This window comes from Bos grunniens, chromosome 5 (assembly GCF_055505025.1).
Source record: "Bos grunniens cultivar Pamir isolate PY7600 chromosome 5, Bosgru_T2T1.0, whole genome shotgun sequence".
NCBI lineage: Eukaryota > Metazoa > Chordata > Mammalia > Artiodactyla > Bovidae > Bos > Bos grunniens.
Window position 1 is genome coordinate 115,651,438 of NC_141169.1, and position 16,483 is coordinate 115,667,920.

Here is a 16,483-nt window from a genome sequence, read left to right on the forward strand (position 1 = left end):
GGGTTGCCATTTCTTTCTCCAGGGGATCTTCCCAACTCAGGGATCAAACTGTACTCTCCTTCCTTGGATTCTTTACTGCTGAGCCACCGGGGAAGCCCCTTTCTAGGCTGCTAAAGGCTAACTGTCACTCCCTAACTCTGTCACACCTATCACTTCCTCCCCAGTCCTCCAGGCCCCCACCAGGGAAGTTTACCCCGTCCTCTCACTTAGAACCCCAAGACAGCCCCCAATTCACCTCCGTGCCTCCCTTGCCTCTCTGGCAATTCATCCTCCTCTCTGTGGCCAGAGTGATCTTTCTAGACTATGGAAACCTGCCTCGATCTGTCCCTCCTAAACACTTGGCCTTCAGGACAGAGTCCCCACCTTGTCCTTCCCTTCACGATGTGGTTCAGCTGATGTGTGGGCCCCCCCATATGACCCCGCAGTCCTGGGATGTGACACCCCCTTTGCCACTTGGCTGGACATTCACCTGGTGGCTCTCAACCCCACGTTTGTCCTTCTGCCTGTCTTCCCAGCTACCCCCGCTGCTCCAGGGGAGCTACGTCCATCGGAGGTGGGGAGAGGGCAGGGCCGGGCTGTTCCCAGGGGCTCCTGCTCAGCCCAGCGAATGAGATTCCAGCAGGTTCCGAAAGGCATCGGGGGTGGAGGCCACTTCCTGATCTCCGGGAAATACCTTGTCTCCCCTTTGCCTTCCAGTCCCTGATGGGGAGCAGCTCCTTGTCTCTGGGTAACCCCCTCCTTGCTCTTCCAGCCCTAGGGGGCGGACAGCAGCCTCCTGGCCTCTGAGTAATTCCACAGTCCCTTTCAGACTTCTGGTCCATCTGACATCTCTGTAATCAGTCTCTCCCTTAGGCCCCGCTCGGCTGTAAATACGAGGGCAGCTTCTGAGGTCCTGCCGGGACACTGTGGACGCGCTCCTGGGGCCCCCTGTCTCCATCGCCCCTCTTCCCACCTACCCCGGAGGTGACTCCCCATGTGGAGATGCCATAGTGGGCTCCCCACCTCTGCTCCTCTTTCCCTGGACACACGTCCAGACTGTTTCTCCCAGCCTCCCTGGCCAGGGTGCAGCCACATGCAGGGATTCTGGTCCACAGAGTCTGGGCAAGGTGACAGTCACGTTTCCAGGCCTGGACCTTACAAAGCTGACCAGACGGTCCTCTGTGCTCGTTCCCTTCTCTGCTGGCAGACACGTAAGATCAGGGGATGGGGGGCGGGCTCCCGGTCCCCGAATGATTGTGGGCAGAGCTCCCCACCACCCACATTAAATTGTGACGTCCTTACCGGGGCAAGCCCCTGGGATGTCGGCCTTGTGTGTTATCGCAGCTGGCCCTGACCCTGACCCTGACCACTGGAGTTAACTTAGCAGAGCACAGCAAGGCACAGAGGTTAAGTGACTTGACAGGGGCCACAGCGCTGTGAAGGGGTGGAGGCAGGGGTCATGACCATGTGGCTGCAGAGCTCTCAGCCACTCACCATACATGACGAACAGCCGGCTACACAAAGGTGGCCGACGTCCTCATGTCAGTTTGCAGCACAGGGTAGACACTGTGTGTTTATAGAATAGTGGTGACACACGGATAAAGAAACTTTAGCGAAAAGTAATGGTGAGACTCTCCCTCCCACGAGCAGGGAAGCCTGCTCTGTCTCCCATCAGGAAGAGGGCTAGGCGTGCCCTCCTTCCACAGGGAACCCCCAGGGACACCTGACTCTCACACCCCTCATCCCTAAGGCTGGCACCCAGCCTGGGGGGCTCATCCCACTCCTCCCTGATGGAGACAGCCGTCCCCTTATGACCCACGGCCCCATCAATCTCTCCTCTGAACGGGCTCCTGACTCATCTTCCTGAAGCGAGACTTGACCCACATCGCAGCCACTCAGCCTGCGTTGTCCCCGACGTCCCGTTAGCGTTGCCCGGAAGCGAGGACCGCGCCGGGCGATCAGCCTTGCCTTTTCCCCCTCAGCCTGGAGCCCAGGGACCGCTTGGAGAGCCCCTCGCCGTCCGCCTGCCCCATCTAGACCCTAGGAACCATTTCAGCATCACTCATCCATGCCCACAGCACCCTGCTTCAGCTCCCTGTCTGCTGGGCCTGCCCCTCCTCTGGCGCTTATAACAGGCAATGCTCACTCCGGTGTTGTGGGGGGATGTTTGTGCCCGCCAACAGCTCCCTAAATGTCAGAATGACACAGTCATCGCCGCATCATCTGAAATGTCTATGTGGTGAGAGCTCCATGCGCCTGCCCGCTGCGACCCCGTCCTTTGAGTCCTCAGGTGGGCCCACTCACTCAGTCTGTTAAAAGGGAAAACGGGCAGGGAGACCAAACTCACCCTGGGTTGGAACTGATCTAGAAGAAGAATAGGGTTTTGTAAGAACTTCACGATGCTTTTCTAAATTAGACACAAAACAGCCCACCTAATTCTAAACTCGGCCAACATTATAGCTTTCCACTTTAAACAGATGAAATGCTGGGGGAAAAAAAAAACAAAACTGCATGAACTGCTCCATTGAGCTGGCCCCCGAGAGGACCTGAAATATTGGGGTACGACCCTGGGGGATGCCAGCGGCGACTAACACATAATGAAGGAGGAAGCAATTCAGAGACGGATCTGGAACTCAGAAACGGACCGCGTGGTGAGGGCACCTCGAAACTTAGACACCTACCCAGGGAACGTTGTGATGGGGGGGTCTGGTGCAGAAATAGCTTAAAGTACATTTTGAAAAATGTAGCCAATACTAGCTCCTGGTTTCAGTTTAAGACACCCTCAGGAAACTATTCCAAGTTGCCAAAAGTTTGGTTATTTTCTTCCAACAAATTACTAATCTAAAAAACACTTGTGTAGCATCGATTTCCATCTCCGGGCAATGGAGAGACTGCGTTCCCCTTAACCCACTGCAGATCTGTCCGCAGAGCTAGCTGTGTTCGAGAGAAGTCTTTGGGGAGTGACTTCATTCTCAGAAACAGTGAAAGGATGCACTCGAATGTGCGGTTCCCGAGAAACTCAAAACCCTCATGTCCAATGTTGGTGACAAGTGTTGACCTGGTTCCTGTGCTCTGAAAGGCCGGCCTGTTGGCCAAGGCTGCTTTCAGGGTTGAACAGGGCAGATACAACCACAGGAAAATATTCCTGGCCCTGCCTGACCCCCGAGTTGTGATGAAAGCCCGGTGCTGATTTTGGCAGTCAGGAAGGAAGAGACAGTCTTCAGATGCCACTCACCTCATCCAGAGCTTTTCGAACTCTCTCGGCATGAGGGGGATGTCAAAGCCGTACAGCGCGTTCTTCATGTCCCGTCGTCGAAGGATACCGTTGCCCTCGCTGTCGGTTTCTATAAAATTCTACAATATAAAAGACAGCATTTAGTAACATGTAAAATGCGCTCAGAGAGTATCTGGGACAGTCTAAGACTTCCCCTTACGCACGTCGCCTCCTGTTGACTTTTTTTTTTTTTAAGATTTTTTTTTTTTGGATGGGGACCATTTTTAAAGTCTTTTATTGAATTTGTTACAATATTGCTTCTGTTTTATGTTTTGGTTTTTCGGCCACAAGGCAGGTGGAATCTTAGCCTCCTCACCACGAATGGAACCCACGCCCCCTGCGTTGGAAGGTGAATCTTAACCCCTGGACAGCCAGGGAAGTCCCTAATTCCTCCTTCGTATATGTTCCAAGTACAGTCCTCACTCTGCTCAATAAGACAACGGAGCAAAAGGTCCAGTGTTACATCCTAGAACGGGCTTGTTTCCGGGTAACGAGTGGTCTTGAGCGTGTGGCTGGGGTTTTTTTTCCTGAGCAACAATTTGGGTTCAAACACTGTTAGCAATAAGGGCCAACCAGAGCCCGGGAGGTGAGGTGTGGCCCCACTGCTCGAGGTTATCGTCTCCACTTTTCAGAGAACTTGGCCCCCAGCGTCAGAGGGGAAACCAGGGACACAAGACGCCATAGTTGCTATGATGAGGCGACGTGGTACCATTTTAACACCCCCAAGGGGTGCAAAAGGTCTCTGGGGATGTCAGGCATTTAAAGGGCCACAGACTAGGAGGGCAGGTAACACAGGGTGTTGAACACTGTCTTAAACTGTTTCTAAACAATAGTTCATTCCTCCTCCTTCCAACATGCTGTGCGGAAGACACGATGGGTTCATTTCCCAAGTCCTTTGCAAGCATCGTACTTCATGGCAAAACCATGAAATGTTTTCTGGACGACTAAGAATCAGACAAGAATATCTCTATTGCTCTGTATTTAGCCTTGTACTGGAGGTACGAGTCAGTGTAGTTAAGCAAGTTAAAATTGGTAAAAGGCAAAACAACAGGGCAGGAAGAAATGTAATCGTCATTATTCACAAATGACATGGCTGTATACAGGGTATACGAAGAAGTCACAGATAAAGTGTTATAAGAAGAGGAAGTGGCAATAAATCTGGATTCTATGAAAAGTGAAAGTGAAAGTTGCTCAGTCGTGTCTGACTCTCTGCAACCCAACTGACTGCAGCCCGCCAGGCTCCTCTGTCCATGGAGTTTTCCAGGCCAGAACACTGGAATGGGTAGCTATTCCCTTCTCCAGGGGATCTTCCCAACCCAGGGATCGAACCCAGGTCTCCCACATTGCCGGTGGATTCTTTACCATCTGAGCCACCAGGGAAGCCCCAGGATTCTATATCAATAGGCAAAATCATTCACATTTTAATATATCAGACATGAAAAATGAACTTTAAAAAAATTTCATTTACAACAGCACCAAAAATAAAAGTCTGAGGAACAAATCTTATAAATGATTGTACAGTTTTTACATAGGGAAGTCTAAAACTGTTTTGAAAAACATTTTAAAAGGTCAAAATAAATGGAACTACACTGTGTTCATTAATTGGAAGGCCCCATGTAGTAAAGATGTAATTTCTTGCCAAACATCCCAATAGTTTCTTTTTTTTCCTTTGTAGAATTTGACAAACTGATTAAAAAACTCTAATAAGAGAACAAGGAGGAGGGAGCTGCCCACTGGCTAACTGAGATGCATTACTGGACTTCCCTGGTAGCCCAGTGGTTAGGATTCGGCGCTTCCACTGCAGGGGCCCGGGGTTCCATCCCTGGTCAGGGAACCTAAGTTCCCAGCTGTGGGGAAGTAGACCTGCCTACTAGCAGGCTGACACTGGCTCCAGGCCCACAACCACCCCCTCCAGAAGGCCACTCCAGCGGGCCAGCACTTCCTGGGGCCCTGTAGTAAGAAGAACTATGTTATGTCTATTTTACCACAATTAAAAGAAAATAACTTTATTCATTTATTTACTCCTGCCACACACCACTGAAATCCCAAAATATATAAATATTATTCATGTGTGTATTTATTTTGTGACGGCTCTCTGTCGCTGCGCAGGCTTTTCTCTAGCTGCTGAGTGCAGGGGCTGCAGTACAGTTGCCGTGTGAGGGCTCCAGGGCACGAGGGCCTGGAGCAGTTGTGGAATGTGCACTCCTAGCTGCAGTTCCCCGGCTCTCGAGCACAGGCTCAGTAGCTGTGGCTCAAGGGCTTAGCTGCCTCATGGCAGGTGGGACCCTCCTGGATCGGGGATGAAACCCGTGTCTGCTGCGTCGGCAGGCACGTTCCTTACCGCTGAGCCGCCAGGGAAGCCTCTGCCACAGTTTTTTTAAAAAGCGACAGCGTGTGCAGCCGGTTGTGATCCATCCACTGCCTCACACTGAAAACCACCCGGTCTGCCCCGAGGCCTGCCCCATCCGTGCAGTCCCCACTGTGCCGGTCAGCCCCGCAAACCCCCTGCCTTGGTTCAGCTTCAGGCTTGGCATTCTCACCTCCCCTGCACGCCTGTCCAACACCTGCTCATCTTTCTACTGGTGACCTCTTCTTGGGCACCCCGTTGTATGCGCATCGTTGCCATTGTGATCCGTACCATTCTTTAGAGTTCTTGTTGGTATTTACGCCACAAGTCTCTGGGGGCACAGACATGTCTTTATTTTATCTTATTTTTGGTCATTGTATCTTTAGTACCTTGCAACCAGGACTTTCCTGGTGGCTCAGGTGGTAAAGTGTCTGTCTACAATGTGGGAGACCTGGGTTCGACATCTGGGTTGGGAAGATCCCCTGGAGAAGGAAATGGCAACCCATTCCAGTACTCTTGCCTGGAAAATCCTGTGGACAGAGGAGCCTGGGGGGGCTACAGACCACTGGGGTTGCAAAGAGTCGGACACAACTGAGCGACTTCACTAACAGAGCATAGTCAGCTCATAATAATATTTGCTGAAGAAACCAATGACCTTATTTTCCAAAAATACTTCAATAGACATGAGCATACTAAGCTGTCCCCAGAGGGGACAACGCCTCTGTGTTTCTGAGGATCCAGTGGGATGCGCCCCCAGTGGTGCCTGGCAGGAATGGGGAGCCCCATGACTTTATGTGGCTCCCCAGGTGGCGCTAGTGGTAAAGAACCCACCTGCCGATGCAGGAGAGACGTAAGAGACTCAGGTATGATCCCTGGGTTGGGAAGATCTCCTGGAGAAGAGAATGGTTACCCACTCCAGTATTCTTGCCTGGAGAATTCCATGGACAGAGGAGCCTGGCGGGCTACACTCCATGGGGTCATAAAGAGTCAGACAAAACTGAGTGACTAACACTTTATAACTGTGTAAAAAGAAATATGATAGCATCTTACATTGCTTCATTAAAATTTTTAATTCATATCAAACCTGAGATAAAGCCAGGAATTTCAGTCCATGTAATTCCTAAAATCACTTTTTTTTCCCCTAAAGACAAAATTGACCTTGAATGTGAGAATTTATTTTGAAAAAGTATTTTAAGAATCAAAGGAGGCACTATATTGGTATAAAAAGTTGCTTTCCCATCTCAGTGACTGGATCAAAACAGCTCCATCATCCCAATGACCTTGGAACACTGAAATAGCTGCCCTTCCCTTTTAAGGAAACAATCGCTTTCTCACCTTAGACAAGTCTGACCATCTGGTTTTTGCTTTGGTGACAAGGTACTGATGCGCCTGTTCACAAGCTAGTTCTGAATCTGCAACCTTCTGTTTTGGTCTTAAGAGAAAAAAAAATTATAAATAATTCTGTTTCAATTTAAAAGACTCATTAATCTCCCAAGGGGTTCCCCTACTCCCATTCGTGACAAAGGTACTATAAAAGTCTGCTATTTCACATCTGGTCTAACTTAATTCTTAAAATACAGTTTTACTTCCCTAGTTAGGGAAATCTTAAATTTAGTTAGGAGTCCTTGCTTATTTCCAGATAAATGCTGTTCAAATTTTCCAGCGGTTCACAAAACAAAAAGGGTTCGTTTATTTCCAGAGGGATAAGAAAACACAGCACAACATTGTCTTTGGATGAAAAACCAAAAACTTTTATTTCTGAATGTACAAGTGGGTGTGATAACTCGGACCAAAGCAAACAGTCTGAGAACCCTAGGGGAACATGACCTACAGATTTGGTCTCAGCTCATGCTCAAAGGTTGAATCTGTGGAATACAAAATGATCAAAATTCTATTTACTCACAGAAAGGTGGGCGCCGAAGACACTTTCAAAAAAGACTGTGGTTAGGCACACGAAGTGCAGTGAAGACTGGCTGAAGGAATTTGGGATGCCCTGGACTCTTCCACTCACTACAACAAATTTGGGGAGCAGATCCTATAAAACCTTTTGCCACTTCTATCTCTGAGGCTGCCCTGCTTGGATCCCTGTTCACTCATGGGCATGTGGGTGATCGGGGTGTCTTGCCTGAGGGTGAGTGAGCAAGCCCCTACAGGGACCTTCACAGGAATTTCTCCCCAAAGGAGCCCGGAAAACCAGGAAGAGGACAGCAAAAAAACCCCACGTTGCCCTTTACTTTTTCATTTTTTGGTCGTCTCGTGCAATACTCAGGGTCTTAGCCCCCTGGTGTCGTTGAGTTGCTAAATCCCGTCTGACTCTTTGTGCCCCATGGATTGTAGCCCGCCAGGCTCCTCTGTCCATGGGATTTCCCAGGCAAGAATACTGGAGTGGGTTGCCATTTACTTCTCTAGGGAATCTTCCTGACCCAGGAATGGAAACCATGCCCCCTGCACTGGAAGCGTGGAGTCTTAACCAGGGAAGTTCCCCAGGTCACCCTTTGAGAGAAGTATAATTCATGTTCCAGCAGGCGAGATGCTTGTGAGGAAAGAAATCTAAAGAAAAAAATGCAGCAAAGGTTTATGTGATCCGTGCCGCTCTGCGGCTCTGTATATGACATGTATATGACGCCGGGTGGGGCGGACGTGATTTCTAGGGTAACCATGACCCCCACGAGCTCCAGTCGGGCTGCAGCTGCTGGTCACTTGCCACACGGATTTCCCAGAAATGTTGGCATCGTCACCCCACTTTGCAAAGGGGGACGCTGGGCTTTGGAGAGGTGAAACAGCCTGCCGAAATCACATAGCCAGTTCCGGAAATCCTGGCCCCTCAGCTCAGGGCCCTCCCAGGCTGGAGGCGAGGCTTTCTCATCATTTTCATTCCAGCTGAAGCCACAGCTTTGGCAGCTCCTCTAACGTCAGTCCTCAGAGGAAAGGACCCATTACGCGACTCAGTTCACAGAGGTGAGAGGGCCACCATGGTTTTATGCGTGGAGGATCTTCTTTTCGCTTAACATTTGTTGCCGGGAGCCGGCGTGAGGACCGCCATCAGTGGCAAAGGTCATGAGGAAGGAGGCTCGACATACGCAAAGGCGGGATCGAGCCTCAGGAGTCCCCCTGGATATTCTCGAGCATCTACCCCCAAAAACCAGAGTCTGCCTACTTTACTGCTTTGTGCTCTCACCTCTGACTTTACTGGGGGCTGTCCCCCACCACCATCTCGCTCTGTGATAAAGAGTTAACTTACAGCTCCAGTTGATAAAGTTCCTGGGCATTAGGAGTGTTTAAATCCAAACCCCTCAGATAGCTCTCTAACTCACCTGACAAGTTTACCCGGACTCCTACAGCTATGCATACGATTGTTTACAGTCTCCCAGCCTCGAGAGGCACGGGAAGCTTAAGATATTCAAATAGCTTAGAGCCTCTCAGAGAGTTAGAAACTGTCAGAATAAACCTAGTAAAGGATTTCATTGATGAGCCAATGCTTGCTGCAAAGTTTCCACATCCCCTGTATTGTATCCTTGAATGTGTATTAATTAATATACTTGGTATGTAGAAAAAATAAGTAGTGGCCTTGGTGCTAGCAACTTTAGACCCTTAAGGCAATAAATTCTTTCCTTTGTTGTAAACCCACTGCACCTCTGCCCTATAGGAATGCAACTTTATCTAACACCTTTGGAGGATGGCGCCAAACCTTAAAATAATTACTCTTAGAGAAAATAAGTCTTACGGTTGACAAACCTTTGTCAAGAGTCATAAAATGTTAATAGGCCTTCTGGCCAGAAGATGATGTAAATCACCTAAACCATTTGTATAAGATAAGTTTGCAGAAAAGAAACCCTGGTTTCGATAAGGATCAAAGACTGCTGACTTTGTATGATTTCACATCCCCTATTATCCTCTATGTGCAACTTAGGGTATAAAAGCCCCTGTTGAAAATAAAGCTGTCGGCCTTGCTCACCAAAGCTTTGTCTCCCCATGTCATTCTTTCTGTTCACATTCTGGCTGAGTCTCCATCTGGAGCGCAGAGGTCCTCTGCGACCATTTATTTGCCTGGGCTTCTAAGACCCACTCGAGAAGGTGCCTAAGGTGGGGCACCTTCTGCTATTCGAGAGGGTGCCTGCGGCCTCCATGGTCAGAGCTAACCTGATGTCACAGGTTATGTTGATTTTCCGTGTAAACCAAGCTACTCAGCCTCTTTTCTCTGCTGAATTTTCCTACTGAGCTATCCTCATTCTATTACTCTTTATATCTTTGATGACTATTTAAATAAAGCTATTGTATCCAGTGAACTCGCCGAAGCCGTCTCCTCTTTGAATACCCTGGATCAGCCGGGGCTGGACCTCAGCAATTTGTATCTCACTTCAACGAGCTCAGTTCTGCCAGCACCGCTGGAGCGTCCAGCCCAGTGCAAGGTTGGGGCGAGTGAGGCCTGCGGCTGCCATCTCTAGGGAAAGTTCTCCTGGGACATCCCGGTCCCGTCCTACATTTAGAGCAGACAGCAGAAGACTTCCCTGGTGGCCCAGTGGCTGAGAATCTGCCTGCCAATAAAGGGAGTCATGGGTTCAACCCCTGGTCCAAGAAGATTCCACATCTTCCTGGCAACTAAGCCCACAAGCCACAACCACTGAGCCCGTGTGCTGCAACTACTGAAGCCCTTGTGCCTGGGGCCCATGCTCCGCAACGAGAGAAGCCACCCCGGTGAGAAGCCTGCACACCACAGCTAGAGAGGAGCCGCCTGCTTGCCGCAACTAGAGAAAGCCCGCACACAGCAGTGAAGACCCAGTGCAGCCAAAGAATAGTAAGTAATGGTTTAGTCGCTAAGTCGTGTCTGATTCTTGCGACCCCATGGACTGGGAACCCTCCAGGCTCCTCTGTCCATGGGATTCTCCAGGCAAGAACACTGGAGTGGGTTGCCATTTCCTTCTCCAGGGATCTTGCTGACCCAGGAATCAAACCCAGGTCTCCTGCATTGCAGGCAGATTCTTTACCGACTGAGCTACAATGGAAGCCCTCCCCGAGACCAAAATATAAAACTATAACTAAACACAATTAAAAAAAAAAACGCAGACAGCAGGGTATGGCACTGGAGTCAACAAATTAAGCAGTGACCATTTGCTCTTTACGAGGCTTCTCCTCTAAATCCTGAGAAACTCTGCTGCTAGTCTCAGCTGTCTGGGACCGCCCCCAGGTTCCCTGATGACAGCACTCTGTACCTACTGGTCACCGAGACCACGGTGGCCCTCGTCACCCCAGAAGCCCACACTGGGCTGTTGTCCTCTGTGTCACTTGGAAAGGGTCGTATTCAGAGCGGCGCTTCTTTGGTGAATTACATAGACTTTGACCCCCTGTGGATTGGCAGACAAGAGTTCTCGCCCCCGCTCAGCGGGCAGGTGCAGAGGACCGGCAGCGGCTGGGCGGAGTCTTCTCCCTCCTCCTGCTGAGAAGGACCACGTGAGGCTGGGCCCCCTTGCGTTCCTCTTCTGGCAGCTGCCAGCTTGTGGGGTACACAGGTGAACTGTGGCTTCTACATCGCCAAGCCCGGGAGTCCTGGTACTGACACGTGGCACTGCTGACCGTCTCTCCCACTCTCGTCCCCTTCACGGCACTGCTCTTTAAATCACAGCGTGCGTTGGAACACCCACCACCTGGCGAACATGTGCCCCCAGCGAGTGCGTCTCCCTCTCCACCTGCCCCCCGCGCCTCCTCCCTCCTTCCCCTCAAAGCTCATCTACCGTCTGAGAAGCCGTCCCTGTTCCTGCCCCCGGCCACTGCCTGCTGCTGTTTGTCCACGCCTCTGTGTCACTGGCACGGCAACCTCACCTGCTTCCCTGTTCCATCTCTCTCCAACTGCCTACCGGACTTCACAGAATCATGGAATTTCAAGGCTGGAAAGGGATCCAGAGGTCAGCCAGTCTAGTCCTCTACTGCTACTTTGTTTTTGTCGTTGTTCAGTCACTGGCCCTTTGCAACCCCACGGACTGCAGCACACCAGGCTCCTCCGTCCTCCAGTATCTCCCAGAGTTCGTTCAAACTCGTGTCCATTGAGTCGGTGATACTATCTAAACATCTCATCCTCTTCCGCCCCTTCTCCTCCTGCCTTCAAACCTCCCCAGCGTCAGGGTCTTTTCCAACGAGTCCGCTCTTCACTTCCGCCCCCTTCTCCTCCTGCCTTCAAACCTTCCCAGCGTTCAGGGTCTTTTCCAACGAGTCCGCTCTTCACTTCCGCCCCCTTCTCCTCCTGCCTTCAAACCTCCCCAGCATCAGGGTCTTTTCCAACGAGTCCGCTCTTCACATCAGGTGGCCAAAGTATTGGAGCTTCAGCTTCAGCATCAGTTCTTCCAATGAATATTCACGGTTGATTTCCTTTAGGATTAAGCCATTTGATCTTGCAATGCTACTTTACCACTAAGGTTTTGGAAGATTAGGTGGATTACGTTGCGTTTTCACAACTATTGCTTAAAGGACTGTAGGTCCTAATGACACACAGTCCCCTGCCCTCACCGTTAGACTTCACCCGACCCCAGCGGGCTCACCTGGACTTACCCCAAAAAGGATGGAGGTCCTGAGAGGCCTGTTCTGTCTCTGCAAAGTCAACTCACTACCAAAATGATCCCACTGTCTAAACACACATCCAAAACACCCTGATTTCTTTATTGGGCTATGAGGCTTGGTTATTTTTCTTAGTGACTCATGCTCAAACCAGGGACTCCAACTGATTTCCCATTCATTTCTTCTCTGTTCCGTTTTATATCCTTGTCTCCTCTGGAGAGATTGGAAGGTTTTTCCATGGCCTTTTCCTCTCCTATGGCCTGCCCTTTTAGATCTTGACAGGCAGACCTAGCCTTCCTATCAACCAGTCCACCAGTCACAAACTCTTCCCATCTGCTGCCCTGGGTCCTACAAACACAGTGACGAGCAAGGCACACAGAATCCACGTCCACAAGGAGCTCACGCTCTGATGGCGGGAACGTATAGCAAACACTTGGAAAAATAAGTCAGTCAGGTAACTTCAGATACTGAATGTGACTGAGAATGAGGGACTAGCGTGGGGTCGGGGCCACTTTAGCCAAGAAGGCCAGACAGCAGCTCCCCAAGGCCTGAGTGATGAGAAGGTGCTGTGCAATCCTGCGGAACAACATTCCAGGCAGGGCCAGAGTCCTGAGATGTCCCAGGGAGAATGGAGCAGGCACGTCTACTTCACCCTCTCTCTCCCACTGATTACAACTCTGGACAGAATACAAAAAGTAACTCTCTGAGGACACCCAAAAGTAAGTAATAGGATACTGGTGGCTGGCGGGATCAAAACTTGAAGACCGACTTATGCGGTGGTGAGTTTCACAGCTTTTTCCCTCCTATTTCCAGTTTAAGGGCTGCTTAAAGACAGTTCTAATTGTGGAGTTGTGCATTGGATGTGGACAGAAAAAGCCTCAAAAGAGAGCCTGTTTTTCTGACCAAAGAATTAGGAAGGCAAGCCCCTGAAGTGCAAAGGACATGAGGGAATCCTCCCCCTTCTTGCCACTTCTTACTGTTCCATTCCTGATCTGAGGCAAGAGAAAGTGGAAGTCGTTCAGTTGTGTCTGACTCTTTGCAATCCCACGGACTATCCAGTCCATGGAATTCTCCAGGCCAGAATACTGGAGTGGGGAGCCTTTGCCTTCTCCAGGGGATGTTCCCGACCCAGGGATTGAACCCAGGTCTCCCTCATTGCCAGCGGATTCTTTACCGGCTGAGACACAAGGGAAGCAAGCCCAGTTACAAAACCGCACTTCTATGTCAAGCAATGGTACTGGCCAAGGAGGTACCCCAAATTGAAAGTCTTCTCTCAAACCAGAGGGGAAGGTGAAAGGGGTCCCTGTGTTCAAAGAGGATTGGAGAAATCCACATTATTATCCTTCTCCTTTTCTCTTTCACTATGTTGTCCTGGAGGGGGACCCAGTCATGAGAAGCACTCAACAGCACAGAGTGACTAAAACCTAAGATTTTCCAACCACAAGACCAAAAAAGCGGGTTGCTGACTGCTGGGGAGGGTGGGAAGAAATCACAGAGAGGAGAGAGCTAGAGAAAGGGAAGCTCAGACGCATGGAGTTCCAGGTGCACACGCTCCAATGTGTGCACAAGTGAGACTGACCCACAGCAGCCCAGTGAAAGCGTTGAGAAGCTGACTAAGTGTGGTTAGGACTGGCTCCTGGGAACTGCCTTCATGGGCTGCCCTGATAGAGCTGCAACGGCCCTGAAAAATAAACTGACGTTGAAACCACAGAGGGCAGGTCAGGACATGCACTCTGAAACTAGCTGGACTGATCGCCTGCTTTGAAAATCAATCAACCAACACACCACCAAGGATTTTAACAGGAACAGAGTGTCACAATAGAACATTAAAGAGATCCACAATACAGTCCCAAATTACTCGGTATGCGAAGGACCAGGAAAATGCCAACAATTTTCAAGATAAAAGACAAACAAGCACCAACTCCAAGATGACCTAGATGTTGAAAATACCATATTTTAAAGCAGCTATTATAATCATGAGGTAAGAGTACACATTCTTAAAATAAATGGAAAGACATAAGTTCAGAGCAAAGAAATAGCAGTTAAAAAAAAAAAAAGCAAAAGAACCAAGTGGAAACTTTAGAACTGAAAAATACAACAACTGAAATAAAATTGTCACTGGACTGGCTCAATGAAGATGGCAGAGCCAGCAGTGACAGTCAGTGAACTTGAAAACAGAGGACTAGAAATAATCTGATCAACAGAGGGGAAGAAAAGAATCTCTCCAGGGACTAAGATACAGAGACCTGTGATACAAAAGCAGAGGATCTAATATCCAGGTCACCGGAGTACTGAAAGGAGAACAGAAGAAGACTGGTACCAAAAAAAGTTTAAAATTTTGGGAAATAGTAGCTGAAACCTGCTCAAATTTGATGGAAAAACATAAATTTACAGATTCAGGAAGTTGAGCAAACCTCAAAAAAGATAAACTCAAAGAAAATCATGCTCAAACACACCACGCCCTCCTCCAGGGGGTCTTCCCGACCCAGGGATCGACCCGCGTCTCTCGCGTCTCCTGCGTTGGCAGGCAGGTTCCTGACCACCAGCGCCGCCCGGGAAGCCCTCGAGCTGCTGCTGCTGCTGCTGCTGAGTCACTTCAGTCGTGTCCGGCTCTGTGCGGCCCCATAGACCGCAGTCTTCCAGGCTCCTCCATCCCTGGGATTCTCCAGGCAAGAACACTCCACATACTAAAACTACTGACAACTAAAGATAAAGAAAAAATCCTGAAAGCAACTTAAGAAAAATGACACATTTATAGAGGGCTTCCCTGGTGGCTCAGTCCATAAAGAATCTGCCTGCAATGCAGGAGACTCGAGTTTGATCCCTGGGTCGGGAAGATCCCCTGGAGAAGGAAATGGCAACCCACTCCAGTACTCTTGCTTAGGAAATCCCATGGACAGAGGAGTCTGGTGGGCTACAATCCGTGGGGTCACAAAAGAGTCGGACATGGCTCAGTGACTAAACCACCATGGAGGGAAGACCATTTGAGTGACTGTAGATTTTTCCTCACAAACTGTAGGGGCCAAAAGACAATGGAACAACATTTTTCAAGTGCTTTAACAGAAGAATTGTCAACTTATAATTTTATATTCAGGAAAAAAAACTGTTAGGAATGAAAGAACAATAAAGATATTATCAATGAAGGAAAACTAAGATTTGTCTCCAGTAGACTTGCTAATTGGAGAAGGAAATGGCAACCCACTCCAGTATTCTTGCCTAGAGAATCTCATGGATGGAGGAGCCTGGTGGGCTGCAGTCCATGGGGTCACAAAGAGTCAGACACGACTGAGTGACTAATGGAAATTCTTCAGGGGAAAGAAAATGGCAGCAGAGAGAAAATTGGAACTTCAGAAATAAAAGAAGAGGTGCAGAAATGGTGAATATAAACATACATTTTTCTCAGAGTTTTGAAACACATGAAGCATAAATGGATTAAAAACAGAAGGAGAAATAGACAAATGCAAAATTATCATTGGAGACATGAGCACTCCCCTCTTGGTAACTGGTAGAACTAATAGAAACTAAGCAAGAATCTGAACACTTATAACTAACTTGATCCAATTGACATTTACAGAACACTCCACCCAGCAACCGCCAAATACACATTATTTTCAAGTACACATGGGATAAAGAGTCTGCCTGCAATGCAGGGGACCTGGGTTCCATCCCTGGGTTGGGAAGATCCCCTGGAGGAGGGCATGGCAACCCACTCCAGTATTCTTGCCTGGAGAATCCCCATGGAAGAGGAGCCTGGAGGGCTACAGTCATAAGGGGTCGCAAAGAATCAGACATGACTGAGTGACTAAGCACAGCACATTCACCAAGATAGACCATTTCTAGGGTTATAAAATGAACCTTAACAAATTTAAAATAATTAAAATCATACAAAGTATGCTATCTAAACTTAACAGAATTAGATTAGAAATCAATAACAAACAGCTGGAAACCATGGAAATATTTTGAAGAAAAAACATCCTTCTAAATAATCCATGGTTTCAATAAACACTCTAAAGGGAAATTAGAAAATATTTTGAACTGAGTGAAAATAAAAACTACAACTTGTCCAAATTTGTGAAATGCAGCTCAATCAATACCTATGAGAAAACTGACAGCGTTAAGAAATAATTCAAATAAAAATCTGAGTTATTAGCTTAAGAAAATAAAAATGAAGGACAAACTACAGTTGACCTTTACCCCACACAGGTTTGGACTGCACAAGTCAACTTATATGCCAATCTTTTCAATTAATACATTGGAAAATTTTGGGGGGATTTGTGACAACTTGAAAAAACTCACAGATGAGCCACACAGCCTAGAAATATTGAAAAAATTTAAGA

The 16,483-nt window shown here is 48.7% G+C and overlaps 1 protein-coding gene across 7 annotated transcripts in view; it reads right to left on the reverse strand.

Moving 5' to 3' along the window:
- The window catches only part of EFCAB6 (EF-hand calcium binding domain 6), a 252,808-nt gene that overhangs the window by 63,264 nt on the left and 173,061 nt on the right, over positions 1-16,483 (reverse strand). For 6 of the 7 annotated variants that reach the window (XM_086403190.1, XM_086403191.1, XM_086403193.1 and 3 more), the window contains 2 exons: positions 6,936-7,032; positions 3,215-3,333 (listed from right to left, as the gene is read on the reverse strand). In XM_086403190.1, the coding sequence (XP_086259316.1) occupies positions 3,215-3,333; positions 6,936-7,032 (216 nt within the window). The remainder of the gene's footprint in view (positions 1-3,214; positions 3,334-6,935; positions 7,033-16,483) is intronic. The other variant, XR_015164616.1, reaches the window with a different exon arrangement.